General features: G+C 42.5%; 2 protein-coding genes across 2 annotated transcripts in view; both read right to left on the reverse strand.

The window, feature by feature from the left end:
• The window catches only part of chrnb2 (cholinergic receptor, nicotinic, beta 2), a gene marked incomplete at both ends in the record, with an annotated part of 31071 nt that extends 21265 nt beyond the window's left edge, over positions 1-9806 (reverse strand). Inside the window, one exon of the mRNA XM_083890235.1 lies at positions 9740-9806. Within this exon, the coding sequence (XP_083746361.1) occupies positions 9740-9806 (67 nt within the window). The remainder of the gene's footprint in view (positions 1-9739) is intronic.
• A 4784-nt stretch (positions 9807-14590) lies between these two features.
• Positions 14591-23405, reverse strand: she (Src homology 2 domain containing E). Its single transcript, XM_083891956.1, has 6 exons — positions 22527-23405; positions 21874-22000; positions 19534-19788; positions 18958-19306; positions 16477-16596; positions 14591-16010 (listed from the first exon to the last, which is right to left on the reverse strand). The coding sequence occupies exons 1-6, from the start codon at positions 22974-22976 to the stop codon at positions 15818-15820; spliced, it is 1494 nt and encodes a 497-aa protein (XP_083748082.1). The 5' UTR covers positions 22977-23405; the 3' UTR covers positions 14591-15817.
• Between the last annotated feature and the right edge of the window lie 3036 nt (positions 23406-26441).

Below are 26441 nucleotides of genomic sequence, written 5' to 3' on the forward strand. Positions count from 1 at the left end.
CTGCGGTTCAATGTACGCAACCGGATGTGCCCGGACTACCGCCCGGAGCAGGACGATCGGTTGTTCAGGAGAACAGCCGCTTACGTAACGTTAACGGGATTTTCAGTGATCTCGTTGAGCCCCGAGATTACAATAAAACACAACGTTCTCAGCAATGGCTGAACTGTTTGTTTCGAACCGTCAGGGCTTCATAAACAAGGTAATGACGCAGATACACACCAAAAAAAACAGCGATAATAGGAACTTCCGGTCTAGTTCCGCTTTAATGGAATTATCCCACTAAGACTGTTACAGTGATGATCTCCACATACTGCTCTCGCCTGACCGGTGAAGAAACGAAGAGGAGAAGTAGGACGACTCCCTGCCTCGCTCGCAGCGATCCACTAAAGAGGGTTTTTGGCTGCTGCTTGAACCTTAAATGCCTGAAATATTCTCAGATCAATAATGGAGCGATCAATTGATCTTCTGGCAACAATCGAGTGCCTCTGTAGTGCCCGTGGAACTGAGATATTAATATTGATCCTACATCCCCGGCCGCAATATCAGAGCACTCCCAAACCAAAGCCGGCAAAGATTCATGACGAGAAGAGTTTCAGTTCTTTTTTTTATAATTATTAATAACGATAAGGGAAACGCATTTTACAACAAAGCAACTCGCATATTTTCTGTCATCTGTGTCAGCTTTGTAATTCTGTTTCTTATCGCTAACGCCGTCACTTCAAGGCTAATAATGTGTTCGTCAAGCTCTTTCATTGAAGCATAAGGTCTTTCAATCTTATATGATACAGTTTGACGGAACACACTCTGAGAGCCTGTGAAAAAGATCAGAGGAAATCTAGATTACACAAGAATATATATATATATATATACAGTATATATATATATATACAGCTAAGAGGCTTCACCATCAGTGGCTCATGAACCCTCGTGAATACATAGTCGTTGGGTTTATTTGTGTTATTTACAGCACACGGCGAGTCCTTGGATGAAAGGCGGTATGGCTTCGTAATGGCGCTGCCTATTTCAGGCATTGCAATAAAATCCATCATTTGAACTGTATTACGCCTCTAATAACAGCTGTTATTTGGCGACTCATAAATCCTGAGGCCCCCCGCGCCTGAAACTAATATGTGCACAAATGGAGGCGGAGGGTTGTCTTTCTCACCGCAACACATGAATTTATGGATTCAGACTTAGGCCTCTGTCGTAATAAAACATTCAAAAAAAAACTTCCTTTCTGTATGTGTAAGCATTGTATTTTAGCTCAGTTTGACAGGAAATAAGCAGGTTTGTGGATCAGATAGGGCTGATAACAATATATCAAAAGACAAAGCTACAATTTTATATATATCGTTCAATGTGTTATGCAAATTAAAGTGAATACATTAAAGTGTTGAATAAATGTGACATGGTAAACAATTAATATCTTTCAGTCATCACTCTGCATTAGAGTAGGGTCATATTTTCATTGTGTCATGAAATAATACTCAATATACACTAATCGTGTTTAAAATCAATCTTTCACATAGTGATAATTGAACAGAATCTTAAAGGTCCCATATTATACCCTATTTCTCTAAGTTAACCTAGTTCCCTGGTGTCCTCATAAACATGTCTGTGACGTGCTTTGGTCAAAATACCATAAGGATGAAGCACCACAGCAGTTCAATCACCCTGCCAAAACAGCCACAGAGGCTACTGGGAGCTAACAGCAGTTAGCATTTGGAAAAGTGATCATTTGCAGGCTCTAGCAGGCACATTTCCGTCATTTATCACACGTATCCACTGGACAGATAAATCCTCTGAGGCTGGAAGTTTGTGTAGAACTCTGTGCTGCACTGTGGAGCCAAGAATAGAACTTTACGCCCTCGCCAGCACTCTCGCGTGTTTTACGGACAAAGCGGAGCTGCCGCGAGACAACAATTCCAGGAATTAAGCGCATTGTGACGTCCCAGTGAGCGCGGAAGTCAACATTGTGTGTTTTATCTCCTGTAGCCTACTTAAAGGGGAAATAAGTAGTTTATAGTGCCATCTAGAGTAGAGGCTCCTGTAGAAACATGGAGTCTCGCTGCTAACAGTGGCTATGCAACCGCGGTCCGCGGTCATGTTATTTTACATGACTTTTTGAAACACTACGGAAATGAAACAAAAACTATTATACAGCAACAAGACAATGCAGGAGCACATAATATGTATAAAAAAGTGGATTTTGGGTAATATAAACCCATAAATACTACATATTGTACCTTTAAGCCCAATTTATACTTCTGCGTAAAGTGCTCTGCGTAGGCTACGCAGAGTCCTCTGCGTCGACGCAGAGCCTGTCGAAGAGCCTCTGCGTCCTCTCCGACTGCACAAAATATTTTTTAAGTGTCCGTCACTCCGTCAAGGGACAACGGAGACGGCAAGAGCTGCGATTGGTCCTCAGGACAGGCCGAGCGAAGCTGCTCTGTGCCGGCTCACAGTGAGCACCGAGCGTCCACAGACGCGGGGCTGATCCCCGCCGATAACGCCGTCATATAAATACGTCATATCTTAACACACACAGCACATGTTTAGACTCTAAATGGCCAATTTCTCGCCTCAAATTATCTTAAAACTGCGTTCCGTCACACAGAAAAGTGAGCAACGGCCACTGTTTCAACAACAACAGTCTTTCTCTCTCTTTCTCTCTCGGACACCATTGCTCACTGTAGCCAGAAGCACAACAACCTTGCGCAGCGACCCCTACTGATCGGGCGGGAAATTGCAGCGCGTGTCCGTCACCACGACGCAGAAGTATAAAGGCTCGAGGCGTCTCCGTGGTGACGCAGTCGGATAAAGCATTACGCAGTCGGAGAAGTATAATGTGGCCTTTAGACTGAGGACCACAAAAACATGACCGAGTCATCTTTTTTCACACTTTGCCGACTGATAGGACCTCCAGAGTCCCAAATATAAGGATTATGATTTTGCATGATATGGGACCTTCCATCCATCCATTATCTACCGCTTTTTCCTCCACCAGAGGGTCGCGGGGGGTGCTGTGCCTATCTCAGCAGACATTGGGCGATAGGCAGGGTACGCCCTGGACAGTTCGCCAGTCCATCGCAGGGCCACATAGAGACAAACAACCATTCACTCACACACTCACACCTACAGTCAATTTAGAGTTGTCAATTCACCTAATCCCCACATCGCATGTTTTTGGACTGTGGGAGGAAGCCGGAGAACCCGGAGAAAACCCACGCACACACTGGGAGAACATGCAAACTCCTTGCAGAAAGGCCCTTATTCCGAAGTTGTTCCAAACGGGGCTCGAACCCAGGAACCCGGGTCTTCTTGCTGCAAAGGCAAGAGTGCTAACCACTACACCAACCGTGGGCCCTGATATGGAACCTTTAAAACTGAAAATAAGTACACATTCTCCCTAAATCATTCAGCTCTAGTTCCATACGTACATTAATCGGAGAAATGCAGTTTATCATTTTTATTTATCTTAAAAATGTATACATTAGGAGCAACAAAAGCAGGATGCTATATGCTTAGACAAATTTAAAAACTATTGACTTTCTGAATGTGTCTTATTTGCCTCTTCTTCTGCACTACTTAAGTTTCTATTAAACCTCTGTGCTCTCCTTATGCTTCCCTCTAATCTCCAGAGCAGCCGCAGACTGCTGCTGCTGCTGCCGCTGCTGCACATTCATTCACACTCTCCTGCTCACACTCTCTGTGTCTCACACACACACACACACACACACACACACACACACACACACACACACACACACACACACAGATACACACAAATAATCTCCCACAAATCACACACGACAGCACAGAGTTTTACACACACACACACACATCACGCCAACCTGACGCAAACGAGTCACATTTTTAATCACAGACGCAGCCCGGCGTGCGCTGACCTGGTCCTATTCCTGCTGCTGCTGTTGCATTGGGAGTCGGTAAAGATGGAGAAAATAAATAAAGACGGAGAATAAAAAAAAAAAGGACAGAAATACAAGGATGATAAGACGGTGGCTATAGCGCGCAGGTAAGAGACGACAGGAAAGTGATGACAGGATGAACCGAGTGAGCGGGAACTTTCCTGACTGTCGCTCTGCCAAGGAAATGATGAAGTGGATATACTGGCCGAGTAGCTTCATCATCATCACCTCGGGGCAGAGGACGAAGATGACCGTGTACTGTTACACACACAATCATACACGACATATGCTCTGCAGATGTTAAAAAAGGGGTGGCAGTAAAACTGATCCAAATACATTTAAATCCCACAGCGGATGAGAACATGGCACGCTCCGTATCCAGTGACCTCTGCTTCAGGTCAACTCGGCACCACAGACCTGTTTATTATGCATGACCTACTGGGGGAAATGACAGGAGACGTTCTCCACACACACACACACACACACACACACACACACACACACACACACACACACACACACACACACACACACACACACACACACACACACACAGCAGGGCGGCTGCGTCCTTCACATTCAAACGTCCTTCAGTGTCTTTGCACAGGCTGATTCTGTTTCTACATGTGTGGGAAATCACAGTTTTAAAACAAACTTATGTTATAATGTATGTTATGTTCTGTCTAAAATATAAAAGTTGACATCTTTATGTTCATCTCTCACTAGAATGTAGAAAAATTAATTTTAGTTTTTTAAAGGTGCCGCTATAACACTTTTTTTTATTATTTTAGACTATTTATTCAGCAGCATTTTGCAAATATGACCAAAATAACAGTGAAATCTGCAATCTGTAATCTGTACTTTATGGATTCTGAAGTGAACCTAGAATTTAAAAAACAAACAGACAGATCTCCTCTCTTTCTTTTAGCTTATATGTGAATGTGACATATGGGGATTAGGCAAACGGGCAAACTCTCTGTGTCCCTGTGACTGACGACCTGTTTTACCCCCCCCCCCCCCGGGGGCCGGCCTAGAGAACTAGGGGTAAAAAAATCAACTAAGTGGGGAAAAAAATCAACTGTTCACAATATTGCAATCATGATATCACACGTAAACTTAATATGATGCAAAATTAATGTTTTAATATCAAAAACAGACATTTATTTTAAATTACATCAATAATAGTGTGGACAATTGTAATTAAAATTCGTACCAGGAGCCGTTTTCGGCCACCGCCATTCGTGGCTCGGGCCCTAACAAGCATATTTATACTGTATATGTTATTGAATGTCGTATATAATACGTTTAATAATGGGATAATTATGACCAAATGTCTTATTATTACTGTTACCCGGGCCGCCAGTTTGAGACCCCTGATCTAGTCTGTGCGTTTAGTTTGTATCTGTTTGTTTTATGAGCGCATGTTTTTGTGTTTGGAGCATTTTGCCACATGTGCTTGTGCGTGTGTGTGTGTTTGTGTGTGTATTGAGTTTATAGTATATATGAGGATGATGATAATCAGATTGTCTCCCTCTGGGGATAGTGACTCATTAGTACTCCACTGCATATATGAGGCTCCTTCAGGAGATAATTCTAGGTGGATGTATTTTTCTCTCTCAGTGCACATAGACTACCTCTGTATGAACTCCAGAAAGATCAACCATTTTTGTACATAACTGACATTCCATCTGTAGTTTTTAGTTAATACTCCTTTTTATACAAATACACCTCAACTTAGTCCTGTGTGTGTGTTAAAAAGTGTACTATAATTCAATGGTTCAGGTTCTTTGACGTTTTGAAGTGAGGTCGATTGAGGTATTGACCCATTATCAACAATGAATTCACCTAATGCACTGTGGTTTCCTTGAACCAGCCTGCACACTTGCTCTCACTGATAACATGCTGCCAGTCAGAGGCTGAGATGAGATGGAAAAACAACCTTTTTAGCCCACTTCACTAAAGGCTCACGTAATGAAATACATGCCTGTTTAATTCTCCCGTCTCCTAAGAGCATGTTCACTGATTTTGCTCTCTTTTGGACATCAGTTTCTTGCTGTAAGCTGAACTTTGTAACCTTCTCTCTCCCTGAATGAAAGTCACTATAAGTTGTTAATCCATTGTTGCCTCCATCAGTAACTTCAAATGTGTTTGTTCAGTGTTTAAAAATCCTTTGAGTGGCACAAACTTACTATACAGGGTAGCTGAGACTCCTGAGTCTCCTGTGCCAGATAAGAACACTGATTGTTCTCTCTGGACTGTGGTGTGGGAGAGTGAGTGGTTAGCAAACGTCAGTTTCCGCAGAAGCCCGTGTGAAAGGTGAGATGAATCAGGTAACACAGTCATGAGATATCATAGACTCAAGGTGACTTTTGTTGACTGCTTCATGGAAACTGTGGCGATGCTCACTTAACCCTTTAAGGTACGCACCAAGAAAAAAATCATTCTTTTTATTTTATTTTATTTACTTATGATAACAAAAACGTGAGATTAGACCCTACAGTATTTCAGATACAGGCCTCTACCAAACGGTTGAGACGTCTGTTCGTAATAAACCTGGTTTGCATAATTCATAAAGTACAACATTCAGAACAAGTCACATTAAGTGTTAGTGAGTTCAGCTCGATGCATTTTTCAATGAGATATAGTGACTTAAAGTGTGGTCGACCAAATGGTTGAGTAGCACCTTAAAGGGTTGATGTAAGTCAGTGGTGATAACTTACAGCCACACTTCAAAACACCTGAACTATCACCTTTTGAATTTACTTTTAATACAAAAATGCAACATAAGTCAATTATTATTTGCTGCTCATGTGTGTGTGTGTGTGCGTTCAGTCTTGGATTGATAAATGTCAGGTTAATGCAGGTCAAAGTACGTCTTTGTGACAGTTGCTGTGATCCTGTTGCGATGAACTGTGTGGCACAAAGCTTTCTGTCCTCTGTGTTTGTGTGTCCATGTCTGAGTGGATTTTTTGTATTATTTTTTTTTTTTTTAAACCTCTTTAGGACCTTTTCTGTCATAAAACTGACCTTGTCAGGACGAGTAATCCTCATGGTGACCAAAATCTGGTCCTTACTAAGTGGTAGAGGCTCATTTGGCTGACCAAATGAATGCATGAATCAATGAAGAGTCCTAAAGAGTCCTAAAGAGTCCAAGTGTGTGTGTATGTGTGTACCTGATATTCCTCGTGTTGTGGGGACCGAAATCTGTATACACAGTCACATTACGGGGACTTGTCTTCCTTATGGGGACAAAAATAAATTGGCCAATTCCAATTCATATCTTAACCCTCAATCTCAACCCTTAATCTTAACTGGCCCTCAAAACCAAGTGTTGAGGGTTATTTTGTCACTTAGAAATGGGACACCCCTTAAATGCAGATACGTCTTCAGACTGTAGGGGGCAGAATAACGCGAAAGCTGCGTCCAGTCTGTCAACTCCAAAAAAGAAGAAGAAGAAGAACACATTTACGTCACGATTATTTATTACAATCCGTTTGTCAGTCAAGTTATTAGGTTGTCAGTTAGTTATAAGATGATACTCATACAAATACCACAACCACGGACATATTCAGCTGACAGTTACCACACACCACGGCTTATTGAAAAGTAAACCATAGCAAATGATAATACAATGGTTTTCATAATTTTTATATCTCTATTAACAAAGAAAATACTTATTTTGTAGCGTACTCGTTTCGCTGCTTTCGACGCCATCTTTGTTTTGTCAAAACACACAATGCATTCTGGGTAGCCCTTGCTCCCAAGGGTGGTCTCGGAAAATCTCAATATTGAGGGCGATACAGCCCTTAAACTTGCCCCTCAACTTAATTTTTTCTGAGAATCGGGACAGCACTTGCACTAGAGGGAGCGCACATTTTTGAGACTGAGGGTTAAGCAAGGAATTGGAATTCACCCCAAGTCCCCATAATGTAAATTACTACATTTTAAGGTAAAGACATGTTTTAAAGTCAGGCTGAGGTCAGTTTTGGGTTAAGGTTAAGTCAAGGTTAGGATTAGGTCAGTAGTGAGTAAGTGTGTGTGTGTGTGTACTTATTTGGGACCTTTTCTGAGGAACTGGTTGAGTTTATTGCTAAATTGTAGTTAGGTCAAGGTTAAGGTCAGACATTAACTGGTTAAGGTTAATGATACGGCTTTGGTTAGGCTGTCTAACTGGATTGGAATTCAATGCAACAAATACAAAAGTGTGTGTGTGTGTGTATTTCTGTGTTTGACTGGGAGAAAGCCGGAGCACCACGGTGATGAACGGCAAATCAGTGTGTGGCAGATATGGCCGCTCGTTGGTGTGAGTGGATGGAGGTGTGTGTAAGAGTGTGTGTGTGGTTATGTGTGTCCTCCACACAGGAAGCGAAAAATAGCCTTTTCCCCATAGAGCCGGTGAACTTGCCTCTGTAACGTCATTACTATAGATTGACTGTAAATATTGCGCCGGGCCGTAATTTAACAAATCAGCTGCCACGTTTCCTGTTCTGCCAGGAGAAAACACTTGCCGAGAACAAATTAACACCAAATTAAAGCAAATTTACAGACTTAAAAACACCCAGACGACGTTAATGGCTTCACACTTGATGCGAAACCTCATTTGCTCCCGCTGCAGTGACAGAGCTGTAAATAAGACTCATCTACCTAATGCACATTCTTTATATAAAGACAAATAAAAAAAAGACCCTTTTTATCGTCAGCAACAAGCTGACTCACAGGGGGTTTTCCCTGCACTGCAGGGATGACACACCATTTGTCTTTTGACGACAGGATGTAGAGATTGCTTTAGCTCAACCTGCTTCTCATTAACCTGCCCACTCAATGCAAGACCTCAGTGTTAATGAGGGAGAATGAGGAGGGAGGAGAGGTGGGCGAGCGGGAGTTAACATTTCTATCTCACCTTTTAATGTTGGCCCCCACGAAAGAGGGAGAGGGGAAATAAAAGTCATGCTCAGAGGAGTTTTAATAAAATATTTTACAGACAGACAAAGCCACCACATGTGGTCTTCTATCAAAAATGTAATTTATACCATAAAAGTATAATGTAGCTAGAAGGTGCACTGATAAATCCAAGTACCTGTGATGTAACCACCTGATGTTACTTCTGTTTATGGTATAATAAACCATAAGTAAGCCTTAATATAAAGGTCTTTGCTTTGGTGTCCTATTCCATAATGTTTTGTCCAGCCAATAGCTTTGAAATGACACTTTAAAAATGCTGGAAATGTCCTCAAAATGCCCTGAACTTATCATTTGTCTCTTAGAATATAATTTATACCTGCGGATTCTCATAATAAATACACACAGATGAGTCCACGTAATAGCACCTAGTCTTACTTCTGTCTGTGGTAATGAATAAATCACACACATAAGCTGTAATATAAATGTTTTTTCACTAAGGTTGGTGATTGATTTTTATCTAGAATGAGGCCAATTCCCCTTCACCGTGTAGTCCCATCATTCCATCGCGCGCGCGCTGCTGCTGTTATTTATGCGGGATGTGATGACATCGCAATGAAAGAGTCACTTGTGCACATCTGCCTCTCCACAGCATCATCACACCTCTCCTCACATTCACTCCCTCGTTACTTTAAAGAAACACACACACACACACACACACACACACACACACACACACACACACACACACACACACACACACACACACACACACACACACACACACACATACACGGTAACGCTGCGTGCTTCTGGCCCATAGTGTAACACATATCATATTATAAAGGTGACGCGGTGCACACAAAAGCGCATCGATGGAGCCAATATTACAAGACGCACAAGTTACTCACCTCCCGCATTGGCGAGCAGAGTCAGCAGCAGCAGCAGCAGCGGTGGACAGGACCAGCCGCACATCATCATCATCATCCTCATCACCACCATCATCAGTGCGTCCGAGCGCGCTCCGAACCCGAAAGGTGTTCGCCGGGATGGAGAGGCCACTCCAAACACTCCCGCAGCGTTACTCCCCCCCCCCCCCCCCCCGTCCTCCTCCTCCTCCTCCTCCTCCTCCTGCTCCTCACGACCCAAAAACCTCCCCTCGCTCTCCACCTGGCATAGTGACGTCAGCGTCCTCCCCTGTTTGCTGGATCAGGGGGGAACAAAAGTCTAAATATTTTTTGGCAGATCCAGGTGAGCTCAGCTGTGGAGCTGCGTCGTGCTGGTGCTGGCTCTCTGTGGTGAACAGCGCTCAGCGATGCGACGCGCCGGAGAGGCGGGGGCGCGCAAAGGAGGAGGAGGAGGAGGAGGAGAGGGAGGAGAGGATGTGGCGAATACCTACGAGGATCCACAGCTCAGTGAACGATGACATTGTCTTCCCTGCTCAAAGTCGCACATGCATCATCACCACCATATCCAATATTTAGTCATTTTTAGAGACGCAGGCTTTGTTTGTTGTTCAATATTGACTTTATCAGTGCTCTTATTTTTTAGTTATGAAACCATGTGCGTAAATATCTCATAGATTGGCAACGTTTTGGACTGGAAGAGGAATCATTAATCAATATTTACAGCAGAAGAACTACGTAAAACAGCCAATGTCGAGCTTGGTGCCAACATCCAGTGGCGTGCACAGAACCACACTGGTAGAGCAGGCATCAGCAGTGTCATTTCCCATATTCTCTCATACACCTGTGTATGTCTATACAGGATATGGATATTTTCTATATGCATATCTGATTTCCTCTGAGGACACCCTTTGGGACACTGCCATAGGGACAGTGGGGGACTTCATATCAGCAACCTTTGTGATTGGAAGGAGTAGTTAAAGGTGCATTATGTAATAAATCTAAAGCAACTGGACATAAAATCCTCCTAATATGTCACAGAGACTCAGGAATAATGTTCATATAACAAACTGAACTCACCAACAACAACAGTACAGACAAAAATATTTGCATTAAAAAAAATCTTTGCAGACTGCAAATCATGTTTATGTTTTGAAATCATGTTTTTTGCATGTGGCGCCACCTACCGCCGTCTACCAGTCATTACAGTCAGTAGAGTCTCAGCTGCCGAGCAACCACGGGTTGCCAGTTACGTCAGAAAACGAAACCTAAAAGACCTCGGTATTTTGAATGTTAATGTAGTAACCGTTTTCGGCCACATTCTTACATATGGCACCTTTAACGAAGTTGTAAGGACAGCTTAACAGGAACATTTCTTAAGAAACAATACATATTTTTAAATGTATATTTTGCTTTAGAGGCCACTTATGACGGGCAGCAGAGCACTTCCTCATGTTTTTTTTTTTTTTGTTTGTTTTTTTTAAACCAATGTAGAGAACACTTAAGTGTGCAGCATGTTTGTCCATTAGGGCATTGGGGGGGCGATCCCCATCACAGTGCACTCCACAGCCAACATTCATCACAGTAATGATAGCCATACATCATACGCCCTTGCCTTGTGTGTGACACACGTGGATGCTTTCGCACAAATTATGTTCATATTGGGTTAAAGAAAACAGTTATTTAGCATATTTTTCTTGACGTTCAAATGAATCTCACTCTGTTGCTTTTAACCGAATAGCAAAATTCTTACTCTCACACTTAGTATACGCTGAGTATATGAGTCACTGTTCTATGAAAAACCATGTGGGTCTTCCTCTGTGTCATTTATATTTGATTAAATGTCTTTTTTTCTGTTTCTCCCCCTTGACAAGTGCAGTGACCTCTAGTCCACATTCACAAAGTCAAACGTGGAAATATGGGAGATGGTGGAGGACAGAGAGGGAGGAGGAGCAGGTACAGGAGGAGGGATTAGACAGGTGCACATTATTGAGATGCACATACTGAAGCTTTTATCTCATTCCACATAATGCTTATCCTCCTTGTGCTTGTGCTGTGAATCTGAGTTCAAAAAGATAAGAGCCATAAACCAACTGATGGTGACTGCAAGAGGTGCAGGGAATCCATCAAAACAATGGGGTGCAGGGATCAAAAAGCAGGATGTAGGTACAGATGAGGGGAGTCACAATAGCGTGGGAGGCAGAGAAGGATGGATGGGGAAAGAGTAAAAAAAAAAAAAAAGAGGAGTGCAGGATGGAGGGAGGAGGCGGTTGCCGTGGCGACTGAGTGAAAGCAGAAAAGCTCCAGGAGGAAAGGACCTGTTTCTCCTTCATTTTGTCTATTTTGATCACAGACGCACACAAAGGGGGGGACACACATGCGCACCTGGCACTTAACACACAGATGAACATAATATGCACACACACACACACACACACACACACACTCCTCTTCCTTTCCTCCCTCTTCCTCTCCTGTGCAGTGAATGAGCTGACCTGACAGTGCTCCTCCTCTGCACTGAGTGCTGTGAGACTCCGTGTGAATTATTTAAAAGCTGGGACCCCCAGAGTGCTTGTCTCCTCCACCCCACACCTCCCACCCCTCTCTCTGGCTGTCATCCTGTCTTCTGGTGGCTTGAAGTATTTCCTGTGGTTAAAAAAAAAAAAAAAAAAAAAAAAAAATCTGGGCAACAACTTGATTAACAACATACAAATCTGACCTATATGAATCACAGGCTGATTAATAGTTTAAAGACCAAGACTAAGTATAGAGGCATAAACAGGGATCGAGATGGATATGAAACTTTTGTTCCATTTCATAGAGAGCTATAGTTACGCTGGGGCTAAAGTCTTTATCTTATGAACAACCAAACATCAACATGAGTAACATAACACTGACAGGATACAGTTGTTATGCTGCATTATCGGTCTGTAAATCAACTTATGCAATCAAAGCCTTGTTGTTATTACATTTTTCTATTTGTTTTATTTTTTTATAAGAGACAACACTCAAACAAGTAGGATTGTTGGTTGGATGAATGCAAACTGCAAAAGAAAAAAAACACAGACAAATTTGAGAAGCGTGTGTCCAACACCTCAGGCATTTTCTCTTTTTTTTTCTTTTTTTTTGGCCTACTTTATGATTTAATTAAGAGAACATAGACCACATCAACCATAACAGATCACACGGATGGAAGGAGAGGTGATATTTAGTGGTGCCTGTTGTGCAACATTGTAATGTGTGACACTCTGTGTAGCAGGGAGGTCCGTACAGATGAAAACATCTGCTTTGGCTCAAGTGTCTTTCAGCGAGATGCGCATCTTTTTTTTTTTTTCTCGTGGACTCATCTTTCACATTGACCCCTTTTGAGTTTTTATTTGATGGATAAAATGTTGCCAAAAACACATTTTGTGAACTCTTGTTATCACATTGTCACACTTCCTTACGAGCGCTGTTCTGTGGGCGAGCACATGCGCTGCTGTGGCAGTCATAGGTTTGGTTTTGTTGTAATATTGCAGTCTGTTTCTCTTCCCTCTCCCTGTTCCCTGTAGAGATGGCCCTACCTCACACTAACTAATCACTATGGCAACCTGGTAATCCCTGAACAGGAAAATTCTGACTGTCTCTCTGTCTCTCTGTCTCTCTCTCTCTCTCTGAATGGCTAACACACACATAACTGGACCGCATGCACGCATGCATGGATGCACATTCATGCTCGCACATTCGCACACTCACGCGAACATTAGGACAGACATGCTTGCAAACTAGTAAACACTGGTGTTTACTGGTTAGACATCCATGCATTATTGTAAGGACAAAGCTTCCCCTGCCCTTTGCATGAAGATGTGTGTGTGTGAGAGAGAGAGAGAGAGATTTAAATAGACTTTTAGGTTGTGTGAATAAAAGCCATTTGTGCGTTTTCTAAGTGCGTTCAGGTTTGTCAGGATTTGTTGACAGCAAATGTGTGAGTGCATGTGAGGCGATAATTGATTTCACACACAGGTCAATGGGTTTTACAGCTACGAGAGAAAAGCAGACAGATTCACTCTGGGCTAGCTTCTCATTTCTGTTTCAGTGCCTTTTTTTGTCTTTGGGCTCAGCTTTGACTCTTGCTGCAGTTGTGTTTATTAATAACACTGCTCGTCTTTCAGTGATATGAATGTTTGTTAAAGGAGTCGTATTATTCCCTATTTCCCCAAGTTAACCTAGTTCCCTGGTGTCCTAATGAACATGTCTGTGATGTGCTTTGGTCAAAATACCATAAGGATGAAGCACCACAGCAGTTCAATCACTCTGCCAAAACAGCCCTGTTCAGAACACTCAGTGTAGTAGCATCTCTTTAGGTCCACCTTAAAAAAATAAAAAAATAAAACAAAACTTAAGGGACAGGAAATGACATCAGCCACAGAGGCTATTGGGAGCTAACAGCAGTTAGCATTTGGAAAAGTGATCATTTGCAGGCTCTAGCAGGCACATTGCCAACATATATAACATGTATCCACTGGACAGATAAATCCTCTGAGGCTGGAAGTTTGTGTAGAACTCTGTGCTGCACTGTGGAGCCAAGAATAGAACTTCGCAGACTTGCGTTTTTCAGATACTGTTGCCCTCTCCAGCACTCCCGCATGTTTGACTGACAAAGCGGAGCTCCGCGAGACAACAATTCCAGGAATTTAGCGCATTGTGACGTCCCAGTGAGTGCGGAAGTCGACATTGCATGTTTTACCTCCTGTACTTAGAGTCCAGAGTCCCAAATCTAAGAATTTAAATGATTAAAAAGTTGATTTTGCATAATATGTCCCCTTTAATAGAAGTTTATTTACCGAATACATGTTTTACAATAATACACGACCGGCATCACTGTGCGAACGATCGATAACAAACGTTAACATTAATGCTTACAATAGGTACATTTTTGGGTCCATTCACAACATGAAAAAGAACCACTTACATTCTAAATACAGTGAAAGCCAGTAAATGGGCCACATATTCACTTATTTATTTGCACACTGACATAGTCAAACTATTTTGTTGTCTTTATACCCTAATGTCACATGACCCCTCCCTCTACACAAGTTCTAATCATCTAATCAATACAAGGCTTTCTCTTGACGGACAAAGCGGTTGGAAAATCAGCCTGGTTTTCCAGGATAGATCAATAAGCTGATTGACATGTCAGATGGATGAACGAGTATACTCCAATCGCGTGCGTTAATCGATGGTGCTAAGTAATGATGTCAGCGCCTCTGTGTTCAGAGCAGCTCATGAAGAAGTTATAAGCCTCTCCATTTGTTTCAAATAATCCTTTTGGCACGAGTAAGCACAGAGCATTGTTGCAGGTATTACGCAGATCAATGAGCTCGGCATGAGTCGACGCACGAAACAATGGTGCAGTGGAAGAAGAGTCCGTGTTTGTGTGTGTGTGTTCTTGTATTTGCGGCATACAGAGGACCAGTGAGGGTTTTTTAAACCAACAAAGTGAGGTCATTTTCATAAAGCGAGGACATTTTGGCCGGTCCTCACTTTGTTTTCATTGAAATCACTTCCGTAGGTTGTAAACATGCTATACTCTGTTTTTAACAGGGGTCCCCAATTTGGTACGAAAACCCATTTTCCAGCCCTGGTGTCTCACACACCTTTTGCTCTGGGGCTCCACCTGCAGGCATTTTATGGTACTGCACCCAGTTTTTCTTTATAGATGTCATTCATGAAGTAGATATTTGTAATTGTGTTGATTTATAAAGTGGAAATGCTGGTCCTCACTTTGTTAGCACTTTTACCCGGTCCTCAGTATGCAGCAAGTACAAGTGTGTGTGTGTGTGTGTGTGTGTGTGTGTGTGTGTGTGTGTGTGTGTGTGTGTGTGTGTGTGTATAAGAGTCAGCACTACAGCAGTGTCATCAGTGTTAGTGCCTACTTATGGCCACTAGGTAGCGCTTGGAAGCCCCACAAACTTGGTAAAGCATTGCACGTTGAAATCCAATTCAGTACACATGTATGTTTAAGTTTGAGTGCGTCTGTGCAAAAAAATGTGTCATACTTGTGTGTGTTTTTGTGTGTGTTTGTGTGTGTGTGTGTGTACATGTTCAGTGTGGCCTGAGCACAGGATGCTGCAGGGTCATGTGCTCAGCTCCGGTGAAAGGCAGCCTGTGCGTGCAGTAGTGGTGGACCAGCTCAGGAATACTGGAGAAGACGCAACTGTTCTGATTCAGCGTGTAGCCCAAGCCCTTGCTGCTCTTAGTCTGGGCCACAATGATGTGCACACAACTCTGACTGGTCCTGCAGGGAATGGGAGTGAAACAGAGACAACGGGAGAAGAGAGAAAGACACAAGATAAGACAGAATGTCAGTAAAGAAAGTGAAACACACAACAGCAACAATATTAGCCCACAGTTGAGAGTTATAAGATGCTGGAGAATTAGAGCAAATTAAACATGGTTCTCTTATCTGTCGCTCCCTAAATGAGGCAGTTCACTGGATGAGTAAATGGAATTAATGATGTGGACCTTTAAATGAATGAGTGTGTGTGCACACACACTTTTATATATATAGACTGTATATAAAAACACACATTTATTCCTAACCGGTATAAATGCATGTAAAAAATGTATACCTAACATGCAAACATTGTTTTTTCCATGTCGAATTATGAAATGCAGCAAAACAAACAAATTCATACATGTTGCAGAATATATACTGTATATATATATATATATATGTATATATACTGTGCTACAACACTCACTTCAAAGCGATGGAGTATTTGCTGGTTCCTGATTCGCTGTCTCTCACCAGGAAGCTGGCTTCCCTGCAGCGCTGCAGCTGAGCCTCAGCCTGCTGTCGACTCACACTGCCATGGTACCAGCTTGGAGTGATGAGGACACAGAGTAGGAGGAGGGGGAGGAGGAGGGGGGGGGGGGGGACACAGAGAGACAAGAGATCACTGACATATAGCACACTGACATATGGAGATGAGTCAGACGTCAAGTTCGTGATGAGCAGTGATGGTGAGAGAAGAAGAGAAAGAGAGTGACAGGAAGAACGAAACAGGCCGAGACAGACGTGTGTCAGAATCTAGAGACGCAGGTTGACTGAGTTAACGGTGTCGAAGGGACAAACGTGGACACTCAAAGTTCCATAGTTAGAGTCATAGTCAATATTTATGTACAATGAGTTTAAAGGCACAGTATGCAATTGCTGCCGCTAGGACTCAATCCTAAATGAACGTGTTTGATTACACTGAGAAGCCGTTGTCTGGCATCGTTCTCCTGTGCGTTTGTGCTTCATGGGGAGAGCTTGAGCAAATATCGTTGAGTAATCATGATTCATTAGTGACAAACACACACACACACACACACACACACACACACACACACACACACACACACACACACACACACACACACACACACTCAGAGAGAGAGGCGCAGCTTGTGAACAGGCAAGGCAGGCAACTGCTTGGGGCCCCGAGCTGATAGGGGGCCCCGACACTCAGAGTCTGAGGGCTGTTTTTACTGAAATGTGCAGTGACCAGCCGCCTCCCCGTCCCCCTAAAAAAAACAATGGGCGATTTGCAATGACATCTCAGTAGGAAACCTCCCTAAAGGGGCCCCACCTCACTTTAACCTGTGTGAAGTTATCGTTCTGCAAGTTGGAAAATGAAGCATTATACATTTACGGTGTAATGCATTTCTTTTTTACTCAGTTTATATATGTTTTTTTTTCAGTTATTTACAGTATGTTATTGTTCTTTACATTTATATTTTCACATACTTTTTAATTACAAGGTTTTTCCATGTTATTTCATTCATTTTGAAAAAAAAAAATGTTTTTGAACTTTGTAACATAATGGTGATGAGCACTAGTTGGAAGGGCCCCCTAGGAATTTTTGCTTAGGGCCCCTACAGACTCTAGAATCGCCTCTGCACACACACTGTTGAAACATGAGTGTGTGGGGGGATTTGCCCGAGAACAAGCGAGACAGTAAAGCAGATGATGGATTTCTGTGGATTTAAAGAGTGTTGTAAACATTTTGGCTAATGTAAGTGTACTACGCAACTAAATAAATAACACCAGTCTCATTGTGTTTCGATATTTTAATGCCACAGTTAAACATTATATCTTTAAGTGCTGCTGCTGGCCCATGCCTGCAGTGATAAAAACCCAATTTCACTTAAAAATGTTTGCAGTGCCAACCGCAAACTTGGCCAAGGGGACGCGCAGTATCGCCTCTGTGGGACTGATCAGATGGTGAGGAAGAATCAGTCTGACTGCTTTACAGCTTTAACACATTCGTATTTATGTGTGGGCAACTGTTCACACAGATAGTTAAACAAAAAGAAAAAGAATATGTTGTTAGTTTAAAAAGTAGACATAAAATGCAGAACCAAATCTTGTCTTTAATTCCCCCCCTCATTCCTCTAAACCTGTTCAAAGCTGTGGTGGACGATAAAGCTCATCCCAGAATACTCTGGTTAAGACGTTAGATCATGTCTATCAACAAATGAACATGAACAGATGCCTTTTTAAAGGCCTTTTCTATGTTTAAGTTTACACTTTGAAACGGTAGTAGGAATGGTAGTATTAGCAAATTCTAAAATCTAAATAAAAACGTGTCATTTATCAAAATTAAAGGTGCCATATGTAAGAATGTGGCCAAGAACGGTTACTACATTCAAATTCAAAATACCGAGGTCTTTTAGGTTTCGTTTTCTGACGTAACTGGCAACCCGCGGTTGCTCAGCAGCTGAGACTCTACTGTCTGCAATGATTGGTAGACGGCGGTAGGTGGCGCCACATGCCAAAACATGATTTCAAAACATAAACATGATTTGCAGTCTGCAAAATATTTTTTTTAATGCAAATATTTTGTCTGTACTGTTGTTGTTGGTGAGTTCAGTTTGTTATATGAACATTATTCTTGAGTCTCTGTGACATATTAGGAGAATTTTATGGCCAGTTGCTTTAGATTTATTACATAATGCACATTTAATAAACATTCAAAATTGTGAGTCTAATTTTTCCCATGTCTTTCCTACATATTTGGAGACAATTTATCCATCTTTATTGTAAATATATGCCATTTGTGCCTTTTACAGCCGAGTCCAGATTTGTTATTTGCATGTTTACCAAATGTACTCTGACTAATTTTGGAAAGTATACTTACTGGATGGATACTCTCTCAATTTGTTCTATGTGTCAACGATACCTCCTTCTCCAGCCTTACCTCTGCTTCTCCAGGGGCAAACTGGGGTCCACTTTAGCGTCATCCCCATCCAGTGGGGCACCAATGGAGGTCGGGGATGGAGGGGAAAGTTTGATGGGGCTGGAGGAGGGTGAGAGTTTCAGTGTGGGGAAAGAGGGAGACGCTGGTGTGAGAGGGGAAAGCTTGAGAATCGGAGAGGAGGGAAAGGAGGCAGAGGAGGAGGAGGATGAAGAGGAGGAGACAAGTGTTTTGTGGCTCCAGTTCTTCTGTCTCAGGGTCTGCTGCTGCTGCTGCTGCTGCTGCTGCTGCTGGCGGCTGGAGTTTGTGCTGTTCTCTTGACTGGGGGAACAATCCACTGCCTCAAACTGAGCTGAAGGAAGCAGGAGAGACAATAATATCACCCTTTCATAACAACAATTCTATCAAAGAGAACCAGGGCTACAAATGTAAACACAAATCTCTGGAAATTGATTCAGCAGGATTGTTTTGTTTCCTCTCTAAGCCAAACACAAAACTGTTGCGGGCAATACTGTGCAAATAAAACTCATGGTATATCCTTCCTCCACACCCATCACCCCTCCACCCCCGTGTCCATACCTGACAGTGCTCTCACGATGTCCTCCTTTCTCCACTCCCAGGGCAGCTCGTACTCTCCGGCGGGACGGACGTCAGACTCTGGTCGCGTGACGGGGATCCACACCCCGTCGCTCGCCGAGTCCAGTCCGCCCTCGTATGGCGTGTCATAGATGTTTGGAGGCGCGGGTTTGCTCTCTTCCCCCTTCTCCTCTTTGTGGCCACGGTCCAGCAGAACACACACTTTCAGGAGGTCTTTGGAGCCGCGTCTACGGACCTCTGCGGCAGAAGAAGTGGTCATGTGATTAGGTGTATCCACGGTTGGTGTAGTGGTTAGCACTCTTGCCTTTGCAGCAAGAAGACCCAGGTTACAGGGGTTCGAGCCCCAAGGGCCTTTCTGCAAGGAGTTTGCATGTTCTCCCTGTGTGTGCGTGGGTTTTCTCCGGGTTCTCCGGCTTCCTCCCACAGTCCAAAAACATGCAGATATGGGGGTTAGGTGAATTGGTCACTCTAAATTGACCGTAGGTGTGAGAGTGTGAGTGAATGGTTGTTTGTCTCTATATGTTACCCTGAGATGGACTGGCATGAACTGTCCAGGGTGTACTCCGCCTATCGCCCAATGTCAACTGAGATAGGCACAGCACCCACCACGACCCTCTGGTGGAGGATAAAGCGGTAGATAATGGATGGATGGATGGATGGATGGATTTCTCCAAAGCCTTGTCTCTCCGCATGTAAGGAATCACAACACTGTCTCTTAAAGGTCCAGGGTGTAACATTTATGAAGGTGTATTGGTAGAAATCGATGATACATTGAACTATTGTGTATGTACTTAAGACAACGGTCTTGCTTTTTCCCCTAAGCCAAGATTACAACTTAAATTATGGAAATCTCCAAACCCCAAATCAGAAATGAAGGAGGAGGAAACATTAGAGAGAGTGGAGAGAGTTGTGAAAGAGTGTTTACATCCTCTCTGATATACAGAGGCCACTGTAGTTTCCTGACCTGCACGAAAAAGGGAGGGTTGAGCAGTTTATTGTTTATTGTTCGTCACAGTCTGTAGTCTCACTATTAAACATCACTAATTCTTACACAGTGGGCCTTTAAAGATTCTTCTGTTGAAACATCTCGCTTTTTTAATTTTAATACCTAACAAACAATTTGTCCTTCAAATGCAATTGAAGAACCCTGGACAGATCGCCAGTCCATCACAGGGACACATATAGAGACAAAAAAAACACTCTCAGCAATTACCAGCTTTTTTCTTCTAGTATAGCTGCTTTCTATATTTCATTTTAATTACCAAAACAAATCTACTTATCTTCAGACATACAAAAGAACTTCCTTCCATCTTAAAATGTACGTGTACGTGATCGCCACACCTGTGCATATGAACAGCATTTTGAGTCAAGGCTAGAAAGAAACCTTTGATAACCTTTACTTTGAAAATATTGATGTTATTTATAACCCATGAATAAATATCACGGCATGCCTGTATCAAAGTGGGATTATTGATATTTAATGCTAGTTGTTGACATGTCATGCTTATTTTAAAATTCTGCATTTTTTTTTTTTTATTGGCAGAAATATGATCCTCACACTATGAATCCATGTGCTGTACATTGCATTCCTTTTTTAGGGAATTTTTCTTGTTGTGCTCCCATGCTGTCCGACAGGTAGCCTGTGTGTCTGCACCATTGTGTGGCCAAACAATGGAACTACAGGAAGCAAAGGTCAACACAGATGCTGATTGGCTGGCCGACCCGGCCACTTCCTGACTGCTGGGAAGTGATTGGGTGAGGGGCAGTGGGTTAGGGGAGTCCAGGGGTCTGTAGGTTTTGGGAAAGATTTGGGAGGGAGTGTGGGGGGGGGGGGGGTTTGTCTTTTGATTTACGGCACCATAAAGTATTATGTGGATGTCTGTCTATGTGTGCAGAGGGGGGCACCAGGGCCAAGTTCCTATCAAGAGAATGGGGCAAAGGAAACAGAGACAGGAGACAGGAAGTTGGAAGAGGAAGCTGCGCCCATTGTCCCTGCACAACACTGTTACTATAGCGACCGCCAGCGGGGAGGGAAGTTGGAATAGAGACCGAGGGTCTAATTCGTCTTTACGTCCCTTTAAAACAAGCCCTCACGCTGTGTGAGTGCGGAGAAACTGAGCTGTGACTTCTACGAATGCTGAAATAGATTTTTGATTTGTTGTGAGTGGACAAACACCAATATAGATTTTGCAAAATTTCAAGATTTGCTGCTGCACTTTTTCTTGGCATTATTATGATTTGCATTGTAGATGCCTTGAGGTTAGTTTGTCCTCTTGCAAGGTTTTGGAGAATCCCCTGTAATTGTAATGACACTGGTCTCACCTGTGATGATGACCTGGGCGTCATAGGGCTCCATGTAGCCGTCGTTCATTCCTGCTCGCTCAGCCTCTCTCTGCTCCTTAGTCTTCTCTGCATCAAAAGGATCCGCGTAGTCCTCGAGAATAATCAGCTGTGAGAGGAAGAATGCACCGTTTTACAAGGCTGCAAAGCACAATACTGGGCTGTGCCTGTTCACATGTTACCTGGAGTCATCAGAGGCGACAGGGGACAGGGATCTGATACACACTGTGTGTCTGTGTGTGTGTGGGGGGGGGGTGTGTGTGTGTGTGTGTGTGTGTGTGTGTGTGTGTGTGTGTGTGTGTGTGTGTGTGTGGTGTCCATGACTGAGTGACAAGTAATGGAGGGACAAACGGAAATACTTGTGCAAAGAGGTCAGCACATTGTGTTTGCCTGTTTGATGTGAGACAATGTCGTAAAACTTCATTGTACTCTTTTGAGAGTGATGGAAACTGAATACAGGGATATGAACTGAGGTGGGGAGGGAAATACAAAGACAACCACTGACCTCAAGCCCACACTAGATTATTTTTTTTTCCCACAGTAATTGTATTGACTTTTTGAATCTGTATGCTCCTTCTAAACAAACAGCACATTTAAAATGTCACTCAGAATTAAGTTTGCATTAAGTTACTCACTGTTGTCTTGATATCAGATCTTCCCTTGTCGTTGTCGGGCACCTTCTGTTCACTTATCCCGTTGAGTTTGGGGGTCTTGTCGTGTTTGTCCACTTTGATCATCCTGCTGATGTACGCCTGCGCCAGACTGGTGGTCCTCACCTGGCGGTTCTCGTCAGGTGTCCCAGTCTCGAGCTTGGAATTCTTGCGACCTTTCCCACCCGTGAGACTGTCCCAGACGGTCCCAGCGTTACTGCGACCCACCAGTTCTGTAGCCGAATTCTTCCTATTTCTCCCCGCCAACAACCCGCCGACTCCTCCATCCTTTCGCTGATTTCCTTTCAAACTGTCTCGGGAAAACGTGGGTTTGGCTCGAGTTTGTGGACCAGATTCGGAGGCCGAGCGGACTCTCTCATTTCCGTTCTTGAGGTTGATGGGGAAATCTCTGAACCATCTTGCCATGGCTGTCATTAACACTTGTGAGAGATTGAATATTTAACGGTTGTCTACGCTGTCTTTCTTATCCAGGCTGCCCTCTTGAACTAATTGGCACGTGCGCAAAAGCTCCAACTTTACGCATAAGTACTTTACGCACGCCTCGCAATAACTCTTGGGTGAAAACGCAAGGTTGTCTGCATAATCAGCCCGAGCAGAGGCAACTTCTGTGCTGTGCTGGTTCCTACAGCATCCAAAACTCACTGACAATCAGAAAACCTGATGCGTCTTGGGAGGACATTGGTCAGCTACTGGTTCTTCGCTGCGCGTCACTCTGCAGTAACAACTATCCCTGTAGTTTGAAGAGTAACCTCTGCAGGGCGAAAACGCGAAAGAACTGGAAGTTTTTCTTTGAACCAAGTACAGATCCCATTCCCGGAGCGTGAGGTGGTGCGTCCAGTCTGTCGAGAGTGATGAGATAAGAGGAAAGTTGGTGAGCGGCGACAGTGGGATGTCGCTGCAGTTTTGGGGAGGGGCTGCTTGGACGCACGGGGCGGGGGGTGGAAGTGCATGCAAGTAGTAAACGCACAAGTGAATCCTCTGATGCCCAAACTTTATCTGCAGCTGGACAAATACCAGTGAAATGACTGCACTGTTTGGAAAAAAAAGTACATTTACAGAGAATATTAATTAGGCCACTAAATCACAATGAAACATAAAATCTATAAAATATTGGATGGAAAACTACTCCACTGCAATGTCCAAGTCACTGTAACGGTGCACCTGTAACTGCAGTTTGGAGACTGGGCCAGCAGGGGCCCTCAATAATATCCCTCCAGGACCAAATTATGACAAGCGATGCTATGTTTAGGGATAATCAATGACAAACCCACAAACTCTTAAAGAAAAAAAAAAAGACCTCACACTTGGTTCCATTGAATGATGATTTTGCTGATGATGTCAAAGTGGTTATTGAGTTTTTCTGCCATTTTTGATCAAATTCGGTTTATTAATATGCATTTTAAAAGTCAAGTCAATAGAGAATTGTTTAAAACGGGTAACAGCATAAATAACATTGTACACACACACACACACACACACACACACACACACACACACACACACACACACACACATTCTTGTACTTGCTGCATACTGAGGACCAGCATTTCCTGCTTCCTTCCACTATAAATCAACACAATTACAAATATCTACTTCATGAATGACATCTACAAAGAACTACTGGTTGCAGTACCATAAAATGTCTGCGGGTGGAGCCCCAGAGCAAAAAGGGCTGGAAAACTTTTTCGATTTTATTTTATTTTTTAAATTTTTGGTCCAACATTTTACAACAACGTCATACTATACTATGTCGACCAAAATTTAAAAAAGAATTTGACAAAAAAAATTTGGTCCAAAATTTGACAAAAACATCATACTATACTATGTCTTCCAAAATTTGAAAAAAATGTTGACCCAAATTTTGAAAAAAATTTGACCCAAATTTTGAAAAAAATTTGACCCAAATTTTGAAAAAAAAAATTGACAGAAAATTTTTGGTCCAAAAATTGACAAAAACGTCATTCTATACTATGTCGTCAGAAATTTGAAAAAAAAAAAAAATTACCAAACACTTTTGGTCCAAAATTTGAAAAAAAAAATTTGGTCCAAAATTTGAAGAAAAAAATTTGGTCCGAAATTTGAAGAAAAAAATTTGGTCCGAAATTTGAAGCATTTCCTGCTTCCTTCCACTATAAATCAACACAATTACAAATATCTACTTCATGAATGACATCTACAAAGAACTACTGGTTGCAGTACCATAAAATGTCTGCGGGTGGAGCCCCAGAGCAAAAAGGGCTGGAAAACTTTTTCGATTTTATTTTATTTTTTAAATTTTTGGTCCAACATTTTACAACAACGTCATACTATACTATGTCGACCAAAATTTAAAAAAGAATTTGACAAAAAAAATTTGGTCCAAAATTTGACAAAAACATCATACTATACTATGTCTTCCAAAATTTGAAAAAAATGTTGACCCAAATTTTGAAAAAAATTTGACCCAAATTTTGAAAAAAAAAATTGACAGAAAATTTTTGGTCCAAAAATTGACAAAAACGTCATTCTATACTATGTCGTCAGAAATTTGAAAAAAAAAAAATTACCAAACACTTTTGGTCCAAAATTTGAAAAAAAAAATTTGGTCCAAAATTTGAAGGAAAAAATTTGGTGCGAAATTTGAAGAAAAAAATTTGGTCCGAAATTTGAAGAAAAAAATTTGGTCCAAAATTTGCAAAAAAATTTGGTCCAAAATTTGAAAAAAAAAATTGGTCCAAAATTTGAAAAAAAGTCGTCCAAAATTAAGAATTTTGACAAATTGAGTATAGCATGTTGTAGCAACCTAAGGAAGTGATTTCAATGAAAAACTTATAACTTATATTTCTGCAAAAATAGCCTATTATGGCCATTGCACCTTAATGTTGTTTATATTGTTACCTCTAATTTTGTAATAGCCATTTGTGACTGTTATACCAAAACGTTGGTGGTACTGTAACTATAACCTTTTTGCACTGTACGCAAATTGTATTGTACCAGAATGTTGGTGGTTTTGTTGCTTACCTTTTTAGCACAAAACTAGCAGCTATTTCAATAAATAAGTGCTAAATAATTTAAAATTTTTGTTTCTATTTGTATCCGTTTACTGTACATGCAACACAAAATAGTAGTACAGGGGTTGACCGGCCCACTGGCTGGACAGCCTTCCGAAAAGCTGGCCTTCCAGAAATTTTAGTTGAATAGCCCTGCTTTAAACTCTTCCAGGGTTACCAGGTTGTGGTTGCTTACCCACTAGTTTACATGTAGTGACGCCATCTACTGGTGAATCGGAGGAACAAATACACGAGCGTCCTCGTGTGCGTTCACCTCAAACAGAGTTTTGTCAAAGTTTCTGTTTATTTCACCTGCAGTGGAAAAATAAAGGGCTGTCCCTTTACAGGGAAACGGTCCCGGCACAGTCAATGATTGACGTGGACTTCTCACCAATAGTAAACGTGGCCGATATCTGTAGCCCCGCCCACTCCGACGCACTGCTCCAATCACAGCGCTGTGCTCAGAGACGCTGGGCGGGGCGTTGACATAGACGACAAAAGGTAACAGGTTGCAGAGGCTGAAGGATGAACTTGTTGCGGAGATAATTTTGCGTGAGAGCTTAAGTTTGCCTCTCTCTCTCTCGTTTCTTTGCGGACTTCGATGGATGCGTGAAGACACTTCAGTGAGCAGCAGCAGCGGAGCCGGAAGTGTCAGAGAGGACTCACTTTGTGAGACGGAGGTAACTTTTAGTGCACACAGACACACACGGAGTGACAGACCGTTTGTGATTCCCTCTGTGAACAATGTTCATTGTGTACTGTGGCGCTCGTCTGTTTCGTAAGAGTCGTGTCTGTGGTGATTCCGCACTGTTTTGAGTCCTTAATTCATGTTTGTCTCTTTAGCTCGTAG

The sequence above is a fragment of the Microchirus variegatus genome (assembly GCF_963457635.1).
Source record: "Microchirus variegatus genome assembly, chromosome: 1".
NCBI lineage: Eukaryota > Metazoa > Chordata > Actinopteri > Pleuronectiformes > Soleidae > Microchirus > Microchirus variegatus.